The sequence below is a fragment of the Nicotiana attenuata genome, unplaced genomic scaffold, assembly GCF_001879085.1.
Source record: "Nicotiana attenuata strain UT unplaced genomic scaffold, NIATTr2, whole genome shotgun sequence".
NCBI classification, from domain to species: domain Eukaryota; kingdom Viridiplantae; phylum Streptophyta; class Magnoliopsida; order Solanales; family Solanaceae; genus Nicotiana; species Nicotiana attenuata.
This window is the reverse complement of record NW_017670410.1, coordinates 700,427-714,135: the sequence shown is the minus strand read 5'-3', so window position 1 is coordinate 714,135 and position 13,709 is coordinate 700,427. Positions and strand designations below refer to the sequence as shown.

The following is a 13,709-nucleotide window of genomic DNA, read 5'->3' as shown; positions in this document are numbered from 1 at the left end:
GTTTCTATGTATTATGTGTGAGTTTTTAATTTATTAAAGTGTGAGACCTTCTTATCCAAAAGCTTAAATTGTTACAAAGAGCACACTTTTATTTACTTAACTTCTACCTCCAAAACGTCCCCTCACGTGCGATACTATTTTTTTTCCATTGGTCAACCACGTAACACCTCTGCCTGATATGATACCATATTGAAATGTGTGGCTATATTATCTAAAAGCTTAAGTTATTAAACAGGGCATAATTTTCTTCACTTAAATTATGTCTTCAACACTCTTTGTGAAATGTTATTTCAATTGTAAGTCCGTTTTGTGATATGCCTTTCAGATTAAATTGGTTGGTTCTGAATATCGTTTTCAGATAGCTTTATTAAAATCGTTATTTGACCAATTCTTGCTTGAGAGTTGAGAATATCTCAGGGATCAAGCTTTTATTTACTGTATCGAGAATTACTAATTTGGCTATCGTAGCATATATACTACTGCATCCCGTCTATTCTTGCACGACATATCAATTCATTAAGAACTTTCATCATAAGCCTCGGTATACTGCTCGCTAGAGCAAAATTTTAAATAAAGTTAAGACAAAGGGAAAGAGAAAGAGAAAGATCTGGACTTGTGGTATATTTTACTTCATTACAAGGTTTGACATTGCCATTTGAAATTATACACAACAGGACATCATAGAGATAGTGAATTGACATACGTGATCTGTCATAGAGATAGTGGATTGTCGGTGTTACTGCTTGTTGTTATTAATATTTTTTTTTATCTTTTCTTGAACCGAAGGTCTACCGAAAATATCATCTTATGCTGCAATTGATAAATACATCACGCCCGAATTATTAATAAGCAGATGAAGCCATTATATATATATATATATATATATATATATATATATATATATATATATATATATATATTTAAATGAAAGGATGTATCGCTTCATTATTAGTAACTACTTTTGCCTATATAAAACTACAAGTAGCATTGTTTTTTGAATTTAACTTCATCCTGAACGTTATTTATGTTAGGTTTTAGTTTTAATGATTAAAAATAATGTAATTACTTTTGGTGTAGGGACTCAAGGTAATCAATCAAGATCGAAGTGCATAAAGAGAAACAATCAAAGCTGAAGGGAGAAATCAATCAAAGATTGATTGAAGCATTCGAAAGGAAAAGAAGCACTGAGAATCCGGCAAGAAAATCAATCGGAGATTGCTTGAAGAGTTAAAAAGAAAAAGAAGCATTGAAGATGGAAGGACCCAGATTTAAGGAGCAAATCCGGTGCTATCAAGACTTAAAGATGGAAAGTTGTCAAAGTACACACATCAAGGAAGAGTAACGGGAATTAACCTTATTCTTGGAAAATATCAATTTCTTTCCAAGGATCAAATCTCTTGGGTCGGGAAATCTCTTCAGTAACGGTCTCCTACAATTTATTTATACGCAACCTTAGGTCTTAGAGACACATACTTTGATCGTACCAATTACCCTCTCTTTGTTCTACTTCAAACAAACATTGTAGCTCTTCTAGATCTACTGTGTAACAAGTTAGAGAAGAAAGAGAGAAAAATACTGGTGAGGCATTGTATCAAGAAAAGACGAGTGACATAGAAACTGAGCTGTTGGTGTAAACTACACCATTCACTTTGTACTCAAGAAACTCAAACACTGAAAACTCCCTTGCTACCCAAGGGGATTGGACTAGAATTCACATTGAATCCGAACCAATATAAAAACTCCTGTGTCTTTAATTCCTGCACTTTACTTCTGCATTTTAATTCTGCACTTCTTAATATCTCGCTATTACATCGAATCGACTAATTGAAAACTAGTCAACTTATAATAATTAATTTTAGAAATAAGCAATTCACCCCCCCCCCCTTCCCCTCCCTCTCTTGTACTTTCAATTTACAACAACTTTTCCTTCTCTTGCATGTTACTCCAAACTCTTTCTTCCACATTCAACAGATCAAGCTCTAGTTCTTAGTTTCCTAATAGAATTTCTCTACTATTTGCTTAGTGTAGAAATTCAAACGCTTTGTCATAATCCCATAGTAATTTAGCATCGGCGGGAGAGCAAATATCGCTTTTCGTCAAGCATTCAAACGTGAGGCTAAGCTGTGTTCTTCCTATTTTCCAACAATTTATACAAGCAGCTTGGAGGTAACGTCAGTTCCATCTAGAGATGTAAGATTGTATGTCTCAAGGAGAGAGCAACATCAAAGGAAGGCACCTGAATAGTAGTAATATTTTTTGAAATAGCTAGTAAATTTACTACGTGCGGGGTCATCTGTGAGAGCTACTTCAAATAAAGGTCAAAGATCCATGTTCTCCTTGTGACGCATCCTATGCCTGCGACGAGACCTTTTCTGGTTATGGCTACGCCTTCTAGGTGGTGTGCTAAATGCATCAGGGCGATGAGTATTTTCAACACTTTTTGGAGGCCCGAATATGCAGTCAAATGGGTCTTCAATCGCCTCAAGAACAACAGCCGCTGCACTTGTCTACATTTATAAGCAAACAGTCTAGTTAATATATAACTTTAAGAAAGTTGCATGTTCAGCTATAACACAGCAAGGACTGAACGAAAGGATTTTGCTTCCTCCCTTCTCATTTAGGCAAAAGAAGCCCCAGTGAACACTACACAGTGCTATGGAGTGGGCAGCTTGCACGATTACATGATAGTATATATTATCACTATACTATACTTTTTACTAATTTGTACGGTCGTGGGAATGAAATTTGATCATCTTGGCATAGCGAGTACATCCTTGTATAACAGATTTCCCACATCCCCAGTGTTTTCTAATTCTTATTCAAATTTATTTGAAGGCAGAGTTGCATACTCACATTAATTTGCTTGCGCTGTATATCAGTCTTCCTCAGATCAGTTTTCTCTGAATTGATTTTCTTACTGTAAGAGTCGTCATCACCTTTCATATGAGCTGAGGCTAAATCTTCCTTGTAGAGATTCCGAAAGCGCCACCTTGGTTTTGGCCGGTCTGTTGAATCATCGTCATAAACATTTTCACAGAAAAAATATTTGGAGATGCGTTGCAATACCTGCGGATGTTGCTGATACTTCTTCAACATTCTATCATGTAAAAATATACATCAGTACGTAGTTAATGTTGGGGAAGAAAACAGAAAAAATTACCACATTAACACTTTAGCAAAGGAAGCAAAAGGATCAAGTAAAAACAATGTTAGTACTAAGGAGTTCTTTTGAAAGAATGTTTATACAACCTTTCCACAGCTCGAGTATATCCTTCTAGAAGTGAATCTTTTTTTCCAGAACGACAAAACTATGATGAAACTTGTCTTTGTTATGATGATATCAGTAGTTTCCCTGAATTTGCTAGGTCTCTCTTACACTGTCCACCAGTCAAAAGCATGCAAAGTGTAGGACAGAACCCCCAACAATTAGTCAGTCAATTAATTATTCCTCATTGACAATCAAGCTGTAACAATTATATGAATTCTCTGTTAAATTCTGCTCAAATCGGGCCCAAATCATTCCAAAATAATTATATAATCTATCTTCAATTTAACAATTGTTGAGCAACCCCCACAACCTCTTTCCTTCTATTTTTTTTTCCCTTTAATTATCATCAAGACGTATTCCCTCAATGATAGCAAACAGGTTTCAAGTTAACAATTGTCTACTCTTGAGTTCGTGCAAGTTGAACAAAAATCAAGAGGAGAGATTCTCAGTCTGATGCATTGCAGAAAGTAAGGAAACAAATGGTTTTTCTTCTGAAGTTACAACCTAACATGTATACTGAACAAAAAACACTAGTGTTTTGATAGAACTAATTCATAAATTATTGAACATGGAATAGAACCTATATCCAAAAGAAAAGCATTACTTTTCTTGCAAATTCTTTCAACAACCTCAGCGTAACTTAGGTGTCATACTTTGTTGCACAATCAGAGAAGGGTTGAACTTTGTGCAGTAAACTAGAATTGGGTCCAAAACTGGGAGTAGGATAAACTCATTGAAGAAATTTTTTGTGCAAAAGGTGGGTCATTTATTATCTTCTTAAGAATAATATATTAAAGGAAATTAAATAATGAATGGTATATTTTCAGTTTGGACAAGTTCCCAAATCTTTTATAATAAAAAGAGGGAAGTAGAACAATTAATATAAGATGGAGTACGAGAATACAAGAGCCCAAGGTTATGTTTCTTCAGGCTAAGTTCATGTGTACATGTGCCTGGGTAGCACCTTAACTCTAAGGAGTAACAACTCAACTAAAGTATTTTGCACAAATCAAAAAGTTTAATGTGGTTAATGACCTACATTTCTGCCAACTCGCTCTGCAGACGAGTCCCATGCTGAGAGAGAATTTGTTCAGCTCTTGAATCCAAAAACTTGCCAACTCTTCTGACACCATAAAAGAAACCAACACCTGGAAGGAGGAAAGTTCAAAAGACTAAAGTAATAGAGTTATCAAAAGTAAAACCAAAATGTTCTCTATTTTGGTATAAATGTGATATTTCTTCTATAAAACTTTGAGCTCCATATGAGTATTTTGAACATTGTGCATCATAACAAGAATGGTAATATGCAGCTGAAGAGAGATTACAAGTCTCCTAAACAGCAGTGACTTACTGAATATCAAGCAAGTGAGCACGTGACAGGCACGTGCATATTAGCTTGAAACACCAAAATAGCTTTTTCACCATTAAAATCCAATAATTAACAACTTTCGAGAAAAGGGCAAATATGAAACTGTCAATTTAAATTTGTCATCATACAATTTACTGTATAATTTTATCAACATCCTTCGTTCAAACAACAAGATAATCTGAGGCCACAGAGAAATTAAAATGACCTTCTTAATACCTAGGCACTTGACATTGACTCTCTTCAGTTTTACTCCCTTATCTTAAATGTTTAAAAACAAACTTACTGTGAACTTGAACTCGAGTTGTCGAAAGGCACCCTAAAATACATCACTATCGACCAGATCCACAAATTACGTGGACAGAAACCAGTAGGGAATCAAGGGTGACTAATATATAGGTGGAAAAGGTAAAACATGAATAATAATCCCAGTCAATTTCAAAAAAGATTTACAATGAAATTGCAGTTTGACCTTACCTGCTGTCAGGTTAATGCGCATTAGGTTATTCAGCCTTCTGGTCACTGCAAAAGAAACAGATTGAGAGAACTTTATTAGATGTTCAACTAAATAGCTTAGCAAACAAGAAAAAAGAAAACAAGAAAGAGAATATATAATTTTTATGCAAGCAGAATGGATGCAGTACAGAGCAACACCTAGACGCATGTTTGATATGGCCGGTTTCTGGTCTATCTAGCAACCTTATTTCTTCTAGCCGCTGGAGCACCTCTTCTAACCATTGCCCGTTTATTCTAGAATGATCTTTCTACAAGGGTATTTTACATATTGCTGCTAAATCTTTCTATTATTTAATAAGACAAAATTACCGTTTTCAATGTGCTTCACATCTTTTCAAACAAGAGCAGTTCGATACTTTCAAATCTATTGCATTAATTCCACTTCCTACTCATAGTATGCACCTGATGATCTCAGCTTCTAATAAATAATTTCAGGAAGCATGACAAGTAGAAGAGGGAACCTTCTCCTTCAAAACAAAATTCAAAGAAAAGCTTCAGTGAAACTCCCATATTACTCCTTTCATCCCATTTTGTATGATGTCATTTTATTTTGGCACGTCCCAAATGTTTGACAAAACTCCTCTAATAGCATTCAAAATTCATTTAGCTGTTCAATTATAAAATTTAATGTTATATTTTCTCTATGAAACTAAATTTGACTAAAACACTATTATCCGGTCAAAGACCATCATATTGACAATGTAATATAAGTCTGTGAGGAAATGTACCAAACCAAGTGGCAATAGAAGCGCCGGTGGCACCAATTCCAAAATTTCTCACAGCATCTTGTTGTAATGAATTAAGTAGTTTAGCTTCTTCTCTTGTCAGAGGCTCCTACAAATATATATCATTACACAAAGCTAAATACACCAGCAAATAAAAATCAAAACGCAATAAATTTAAAAAGATAATACATCCTGATTAACTTAAATAAAAATTCCAAAAATTGAAAGAGAAAAATAGAATAAGAGCATAGTAAATTACTACTAACTAAACAGATGGAAGAAAAAATGATCAAATGTACAGCTACAAAAAGAAGTGGGAATTTAGGGCCAAGAAGAAGAAAGCCCATTTGAAAGTAGTGAGAATGTACCTTTCTGGAGGTGAGAATTTCTTGCAGGTCCAAAAGAGCTTCGGCCGCCATTATTCAGCTGTGCCCCGAATCAATCATAGATCCTTTTGCATATAGACGGTTTCTGAGCAAGAGTCCGGTGATCAACAACTAACACTATTTTCCTATAGGAAATTAAGAAGGAAAAAGGAGGGTAAAATTATTCTATTTGTATAATACAAGGACAGTTTGGACCTTTTCCGTAAATTTAAATTAAGATAAAAGTTTCTTTTTTGTCCTTAATCCCTACGGAATTTTATCCTGATGATAATTTTAAGCCAGATAAAGTTGAGAAAATTTGAATATTTTCAATTTGACTACATACACTTCACCTATTTTACGTAAGAGCTCCTTTGATGACAAGGACAAATACGAGATAATTTGCTATCGGAAAAAATGTGAATGATCCAAAAGTCAAACAAGTGTTGGCTCCAAGGAAGGTCACTAAAGCAATTGCTTTAGGACTCAAATTAAAGGTCCCGAATTTATCTTATTTAATATTGCATGGATTGTACAATTATTATTATTATAAAAATAGTAATTTATTCTTCTGTTTGAAATGTGATAGAGGTTACTTAAAAAGAAAGGCTATTAAGATAAATACTTTAATTTTATAGTAAACGCACTATATGTGAAAAAGAATAATTTGATGACGATATTGATAATAACAAACAAAATAAATGTATTGGGGAAAATAAATATTACACGTGGAATTATTTTTGTGACTGACATGGCAAGACATGTGGATAACTAGAAAAGGGACACCTGGAGAAGAGTATTAAAAAAGACGTGAGCCTTAATAAGTACGAGCAAAACATCTAAGAGACAAGAAGAAACGGTAGCTCGAGTCTCTTTAGCGATTTGAAGAGGCACCGGTGGAATGAACCAAGACAATAAAAAGGACAGATTCATTGGTTTTCAATTAATGAGCATGAATGATTGCAAAAGTTACAGAATCTTCACGAAATAGTTACGATTACCAGTTATAGCGTTTCATTAATATCATTAATGCTCATAATGACTCGATCATAATAGAAAAAAGACGTTGTACTTAGAGATGACTATATGAGGAAAAGAAATGTCATTTGTAAGGGGACGTTCTAATTATTATTGGAATACAATTATTTACTTCTGCTTTCTACTATTACTTTGCTATTCTGATTTCCTATTTCACTGCAAGAATATCGATTTACTTGATTATCAGTAACCCCGAGTATTTAAAAAAATAGACTTTGACCGAAATTTCTATTTTTTGGTTAAACAAATTGGTTCCGTTGCCAGGAATCTGATAATCTTTTCGCATTCCAAATTCATTTTTTTGTCAAAAAATCATGTCAAACGCTAACGACAACAACCAACAAAATCTACAAAACCAACAAAACCAGCAAGACAAGCTGAACCAACAGAATCAACAAGAGAATGCCACCCTAGTCCCTTCACCTTGAAATTCTCCTCGACACTCCCGAGACAACTCACCTAACAGATCAACATCACATGTGAATGATCAACAAAGGGATGATCAAAATGTTGATGACACATTGAAGCAATTAATTGCAGAACATGTGAACAATGCTCTTCAAGCTTTCGTTAGCGGATTACCAATTGTACCACCAACTCCGCCTCCAAACAACACCGCAACCATAGAGAATCCACGTTCAAGACTCGCTAATTCGGACAGCAGAGGAACTCCTAGCGAATCTCGCGATGGAGGGTCAGGTATCCCAGTTAATTCTGATTTACAAAGTTTAGTACTAACTCTGCAAAGACAGCTCAAGGAGCAGAACGATCGCATAGAGCAGATACCCGGTGTTTCACCTATAATCAAAGGAGTGGATATGGATAAATATTCTCAATAACCCTGGAAGCCAAGTGCCGCTCCTTTGCCTATTCCAAAAAAAAAAAGTTTAAGATGCCCGATATCCCGAAGTATGATGGGACAAACGATCCACGAGATCATGTAACCGCATTTACAACTGGCTGAAAGGCAATGATTTGACTAAGCAAGAAATTGAATCAGTGCTGGTCAAAAAATTCGGTGAAACACTTACAAAGGGAGCACTGACATGGTATTCTCTTTTACCTTGAACTCTATTGATTCTTTTGCTGAGCTTGCAGATTCATTTATAAAAGCACACTCGGGAGCTCAAAAAGTTGAAAAGAGGATGGAAGAAATCTTCAAAATAAAACAAGGAGATGCGGAGCTACTCAGGGAATTCGTGGATAGATTCCAACATGAAAGAATGATGTTACCACGCGTACCTGACAATTGGGCGGCTATGGAATTTGCAAGAAATTTAAATGAAAAAAGATCAGAAGCCACGAGGAGACTCAATGAAAGCTTACGAGAATTCCCTACAACAACTTGGAATGATGTTTATAACAGGTGTAGCACGAAGCTGCGGATAGAAGAAGATACTATCATTCAGTCACGGGGAGGAGGGGGGGTGAAAGAGTAAGCTTGAGGCGACCAGAAACTGAAAAAAGGTCCGGTAAGAACATGTAAGAACCTTACATGGGACCAGCAGGAAGGGATTCGCATTCAAAACAGGAGAACCCGAGGTACGATTCCAGATCTAGGCACAGAGATTCGGGTTCATCATCCAAGTTTGGAAAGGAGCGAGACTCACGAGATACGCGCGACAACGACAGAAGTTCAAAAGCAAAGATTGGCGGTTACAGTTTCAATGTTAGCACATCCGAATTGGTGGCTGTTTTAAGAAGCATGGGAGATATGGTGCGGTAGCCAAAAGAAATGATATCGAACCCCAACAGAAGAAACCCAGATTTCTGGTGCGAGTTTCATAATGAGCACGGTCATAAAACAACAGATTGCAGATTGCTACAAGGTGAAGTAGAGCACTTATTAAAAGAAGGCTACTTAACCGATCTGTTCAGTGAGAAAGGTAAGCAAGCATACATGAAGAATAGACAGGATCCCCCAAAACCTCCGTCACCAAAGAGAACGGTTAATGTCATAAGCGGAGGAGGGGAGGTCAATGGTGTTACATATACGGCTGCAAAAAAGGTATCAAAAATCACAGTCACCCACGGGAAGCGAGTTCGCCATGTTTTGGAAGAAGACAGTATAATATTTGATGATGCAGATGCAGATGGCGTGTTGATCCCACATAATGATGCACTGGTAATATCTTTACTTGTACATGATACTAATGTGAAACGAGTTTTGATTGATCTAGGTAGCTCTGTGAATATCATTCTTTGAAGAGTGGTAAACGAGATGCAAGCTGATGACAAATTGGTACCAGAGCACGTACCTTATCGGGATTTGATAATTCAAGCGTTTTCACAAAAGGGGAGATAATACTCACCACATTCGCAGAAGGATTGATCAAAGATACAAAATTTCAAGTAATAAATATGGACATGGCGTACAATATGTTCCTTGACAGGCCTTGGATTCATGAGATGGATGTTGTTCCATCTACTTTACATCAGGTTATTAAGTTCCCTTCTCAATGGGGAATTAGGCAAATCCGTGGAGATCAACAAGCTTCTAGAAGTATCAATTTAGTGGCAGATTCAAGTATACAAAATGACGTTACAGATGAAAAATAGCAATTACAGAATTCGATTGAGGGTTTAGCAACGCAAACCTCAACTGAAAATGGAAACGGATGTAGACTCAAGGCCAGGTACTATTCAAGAGCCAGAAGAAAATGAAAACATCCAAATGATAATCGAGGAACTCGAAGCCGTGGTGATGTTTATACATTGGCCAGACAGAAAAGTTTATATCGGAACCAATTTGAGCCCAGAGTTGAAAAGTAAGTTAATTGAATTCTTAAAAGCTAACGCAGATTGCTTTGCTTGGTCGTATTTAGATATGATAGGCATACCCCCGGAGGTAATGACCCATAAGCTGAATGAAAATTCAACACACCCACCTGTCAAACAAAAGAAAAAGAAGCAAGGATCCTTCAAACCAGGTGATTCAGTATGAGGTACAAAAGCTTTTAAAAATTGGGTCTATCCGAGAGGTAAAATATCCTAATTGGCCAGCTAATACTGTAGTGGTGCCCAAAAAGAATGGTAAGTGGCGAATTTGTATAGACTATACCGATTTAAATAAAGCTTGCCCTAAAGATTCTTTTCCTTTACCGCACATAGATCAATTTATTGATGCTACTGCAAGAGATGAATTGTTAAGTTTTTTAGATGCTTATTCTGGATATAATCAGATAAAAATGGATCCTTTAGACGAGGAAAAAACTTCCTTTATTACAGAAAGGGGGACTTACTGTTATAAAGTCATGCATTTCGGTTTAAAGAATGCTGGAGCCACACCAGAGGTTAGTAACGAAGATGTTCCAGGAGTACCTGGGAAAAATCATGGAAGTCTACATCGATGACATGTTAGTCAAGTAAACACATGCGGGGGATCACATCCAACATTAGTCAGATATATTTCAGATTCTCCGCAAATTTAACATGAAGCTAAATCCCGAAAAGTGTGCATTTGGCGTGTCATCAGGTAATTTCTTAGGTTTCCTTGTTTCTAACCGAGGAATTGAAGTAAATATAGCGCAGATTAAAGCTATTGAAGAAATACCAGATATACTCACGAGCAAAAAAGAAGTGCAGAGGTTGACAGGTAGGATAGCAGCATTGGGAAGATTTATTTCTAAATCTTCGGAGAAAAGCTTTAAGTTCTTCTCAGTATTGAAAAAGCAAAGCCAATTTGAGTGGACTGAAGAATGCCAACAAGCGCTCAAAAATTTAAAGACATACTTGTCAAACCCACCGTTGCTGGCTAAACCAAAGGACGGTGAAAAGCTGCTCATCTATCTCGCTGTGTCAAAAATGGCGGTAAGTGCAGTGTTAGTTCGAGAAGATAAAGGTAAGCAATCTCCAATTTATTATGTCGGTAAGTCCTTATTAGATGCTGAAACTCAATGTCCTCATTTAGAAAAACTTGCTTTAGCACTAATAATGGCTTCTAGAAAATTAAGGTCTTACTTTCAATGTCACCCTATCTCTGTAGTGACCGCCTACCCCTTACGAAATATATTGCATAAGCAAGAGTTATCAGGTAGGTTAGCCAAGTGGGCCATAGAACTAAGTGAATATGACATCACATATCAACCTAGAACTGCGATAAAATCATAGGTTTTAGCAGATTTCGTGGTAGACTTTAGCCCAGGGATGGTAATAGAAGCAGAAAAAAAGCTGCAGGTATTTAACGGATCTAATCCAGGTACTTGGACCCTATTTACCGATGGCTCATTGAATGTTAAAGGAGCGGGTTTAGGCATTGTTCTAATCCCACCTTCAGGAGAAACTATAAGGCAATCCATAAAATGCCATCCTATTACTAATAATGAAGCAGAATATGAAGCTGTGATTGCAGGTTTAGAATTGGCACGAGAGCTCGGAATAGAGCAGGTTACAATCAAAAGCGACTCGCAGCTCATAGTTAATCGAATGCAGGGAACTCATATAGCTAGAGAGGCGAGGATGCAACAATATTTGAAAAAGGCACGAGATTTGATGAGGCAATTCCAAACTTGGAAAATCGTGCAGATACCTAGGGAAGAAATGTCGAAGCAGACGAGTTGCCTAATCTTGCATCCGCTGCAGAAGTAACAAATGAAGAAAATGCTTCCGTAATACATTTGTTTCATTTGGCACTCGATCAAGATAAAAATAAGGTAAATTTCATTAATCTAACCTGGGATTGGAGAAACGATATTGTTAATTTTTTGCAATACGGAATTCTACCTGAAGATAAGAAAAAGGCTCAGGCACTTCAACGAAAAGCTGCCCGTTATTGTTTGGATCGAGGCAATTTATATCGAAAATATTCGGTGGTCCTTTAGCAATGTGTCTCGGACCTTATCAAACAGAGTATGTGATGAGAGAAGTACATGAAAGACATTATGGAAATCACGTAGGAGGAAGATCCTTGGTAAAAGTCTAATTAGAGCAGGGTATTACTGGTAAAAAATGGAAGAAAAGGCAGCCAGCTTTGTGGCCAAATGTGATAAATGCCAAAGATATGGTAACAACATGCATCGACCACCAGAACTATTACATCCGGTTATTGCACCATGGCCTTTTATGAAATGGGGGATGGATATCGTGGGTCCACTACCACAAGCCAAAGGAAATGTACGATTTTTATTAGCACTCACTGATTATTTTACTAAGTGGGTAGAAGCAGGTGCCTTCAAACAGTTGCGAGAAAAAGAAGTTAGGGACTTTATTTGGCGAAATATCATATGTCGGTTTGGGGTTCCAAAAGAAATCGTGTGTGATAACGACCTGCAATTCATAGGTGCAATGTGAAGACCCAAAGGGGTCATCACCTGTTTTAATTAATTATGTGCTCCCGAGGTCTTGAAAACCTTATTTAGAGTTGCCTCGATTTGCGTGCGCAGTCCGGGCGCGTAGCCGAGAAGCTTAAAGGTGAAATTCTGTGAAAAAAATGCTAAATTTTGATGTTAAAATGAATAAATTTGACTTTGGTCAACATTTTGGGTAAACGGATCCGGACCTGTGATTCGACGGTCCCGTAGGGTCTGTAGGAAAATATGGGACTCGGGCGTATGCCCGGAAGTGAATTCCGAGGTCCCGAGACCGAGAAATGAATTTTTAAAAGAAATTGCTTTTCTGAAATTGTTAAGGAAAAATTGAAATGATATTTGATTGGAATGTGTTGGTATCGGGCCTGTATTTTGGTTCCGGCGCCCGTTACAGGTCTTATATATGAATTAAGATATTTCTGTAAAGTTTGATTAAAATCGGACGTCGTTTGACGTGTTTAGGACTTGAAATCCTAAATTTGAAACTTAAATGAAGTTTGAGGAAAAACTCTTGATTTTGAGGTTTGATTCATTGTTTTTGATGTTATTTTGGCGATTTGATCGCACGGATAAGTTCGTATGATGTTGTTGAGTTAGTTCATGTGTTTGGTTAGGAGCCCCGAGGGCTCGAGTGTGATTCGGATGTGTTTCGGGGTTGTTTTAGCCTTAGAAAAATTGCAGAACTGTTGTCTGCTGTTGTCCAGTCCTTTGTGCTATGCGATCGCATAGCCATGTCCGCGATCGCATAGTGTAAATTTTCAGGGGTCCAGTTTGTTCTATGCGATCGCATAGCTCCTCCCGCGATCACATAGTGTTAGCCTGAGAAGCCCTTTATTTTCCTCTATGCGATCGCATAGTCCGGTTCGCGTTCGCAGTGACCAGCCTGTTTCTTCTACGCGATCGCAGTGCTCCATTCGCGATCGCGGTGACCATTTTCCCCTTCCTCTATGCGATCGCATTGCATTCTTCGCGATCGCGTAGACCATTTTTCGCCCAGTTAAATTTTAAAATTCCAGAACAGTGTCATTACGGGATTCACCAAAAATTTCACAAAACCTTTCTTCTCCAAGCTCTTAGGCGACCATTGAAGCAATTCTTCATCAAAACCTCTTGGGTTAGTAATTC

The 13,709-nt window shown here is 37.0% G+C and overlaps 1 protein-coding gene across 2 annotated transcripts; it reads right to left on the bottom strand.

Annotated features, from left to right (window-relative positions):
* Positions 1-2,086: 2,086 nt before the first annotated feature.
* LOC109239049 lies at positions 2,087-6,496 on the bottom strand. Of its 2 annotated transcripts, none has more exons than XM_019405553.1 (6): positions 6,244-6,487; positions 5,879-5,984; positions 5,112-5,156; positions 4,308-4,416; positions 2,854-3,097; positions 2,087-2,507 (listed from the first exon to the last, which is right to left on the bottom strand). In XM_019405553.1, the coding sequence occupies exons 1-6, from the start codon at positions 6,292-6,294 to the stop codon at positions 2,319-2,321; spliced, it is 744 nt and encodes a 247-aa protein (XP_019261098.1). In that variant the 5' UTR covers positions 6,295-6,487; the 3' UTR covers positions 2,087-2,318. The 2 variants fall into 2 exon arrangements, with proteins under 2 accessions (XP_019261098.1, XP_019261099.1); XM_019405554.1 differs by lacking the exon at positions 2,087-2,507 and having other exon boundaries at positions 2,861-3,005; positions 3,067-3,097; positions 6,244-6,496.
* Between the last annotated feature and the right edge of the window lie 7,213 nt (positions 6,497-13,709).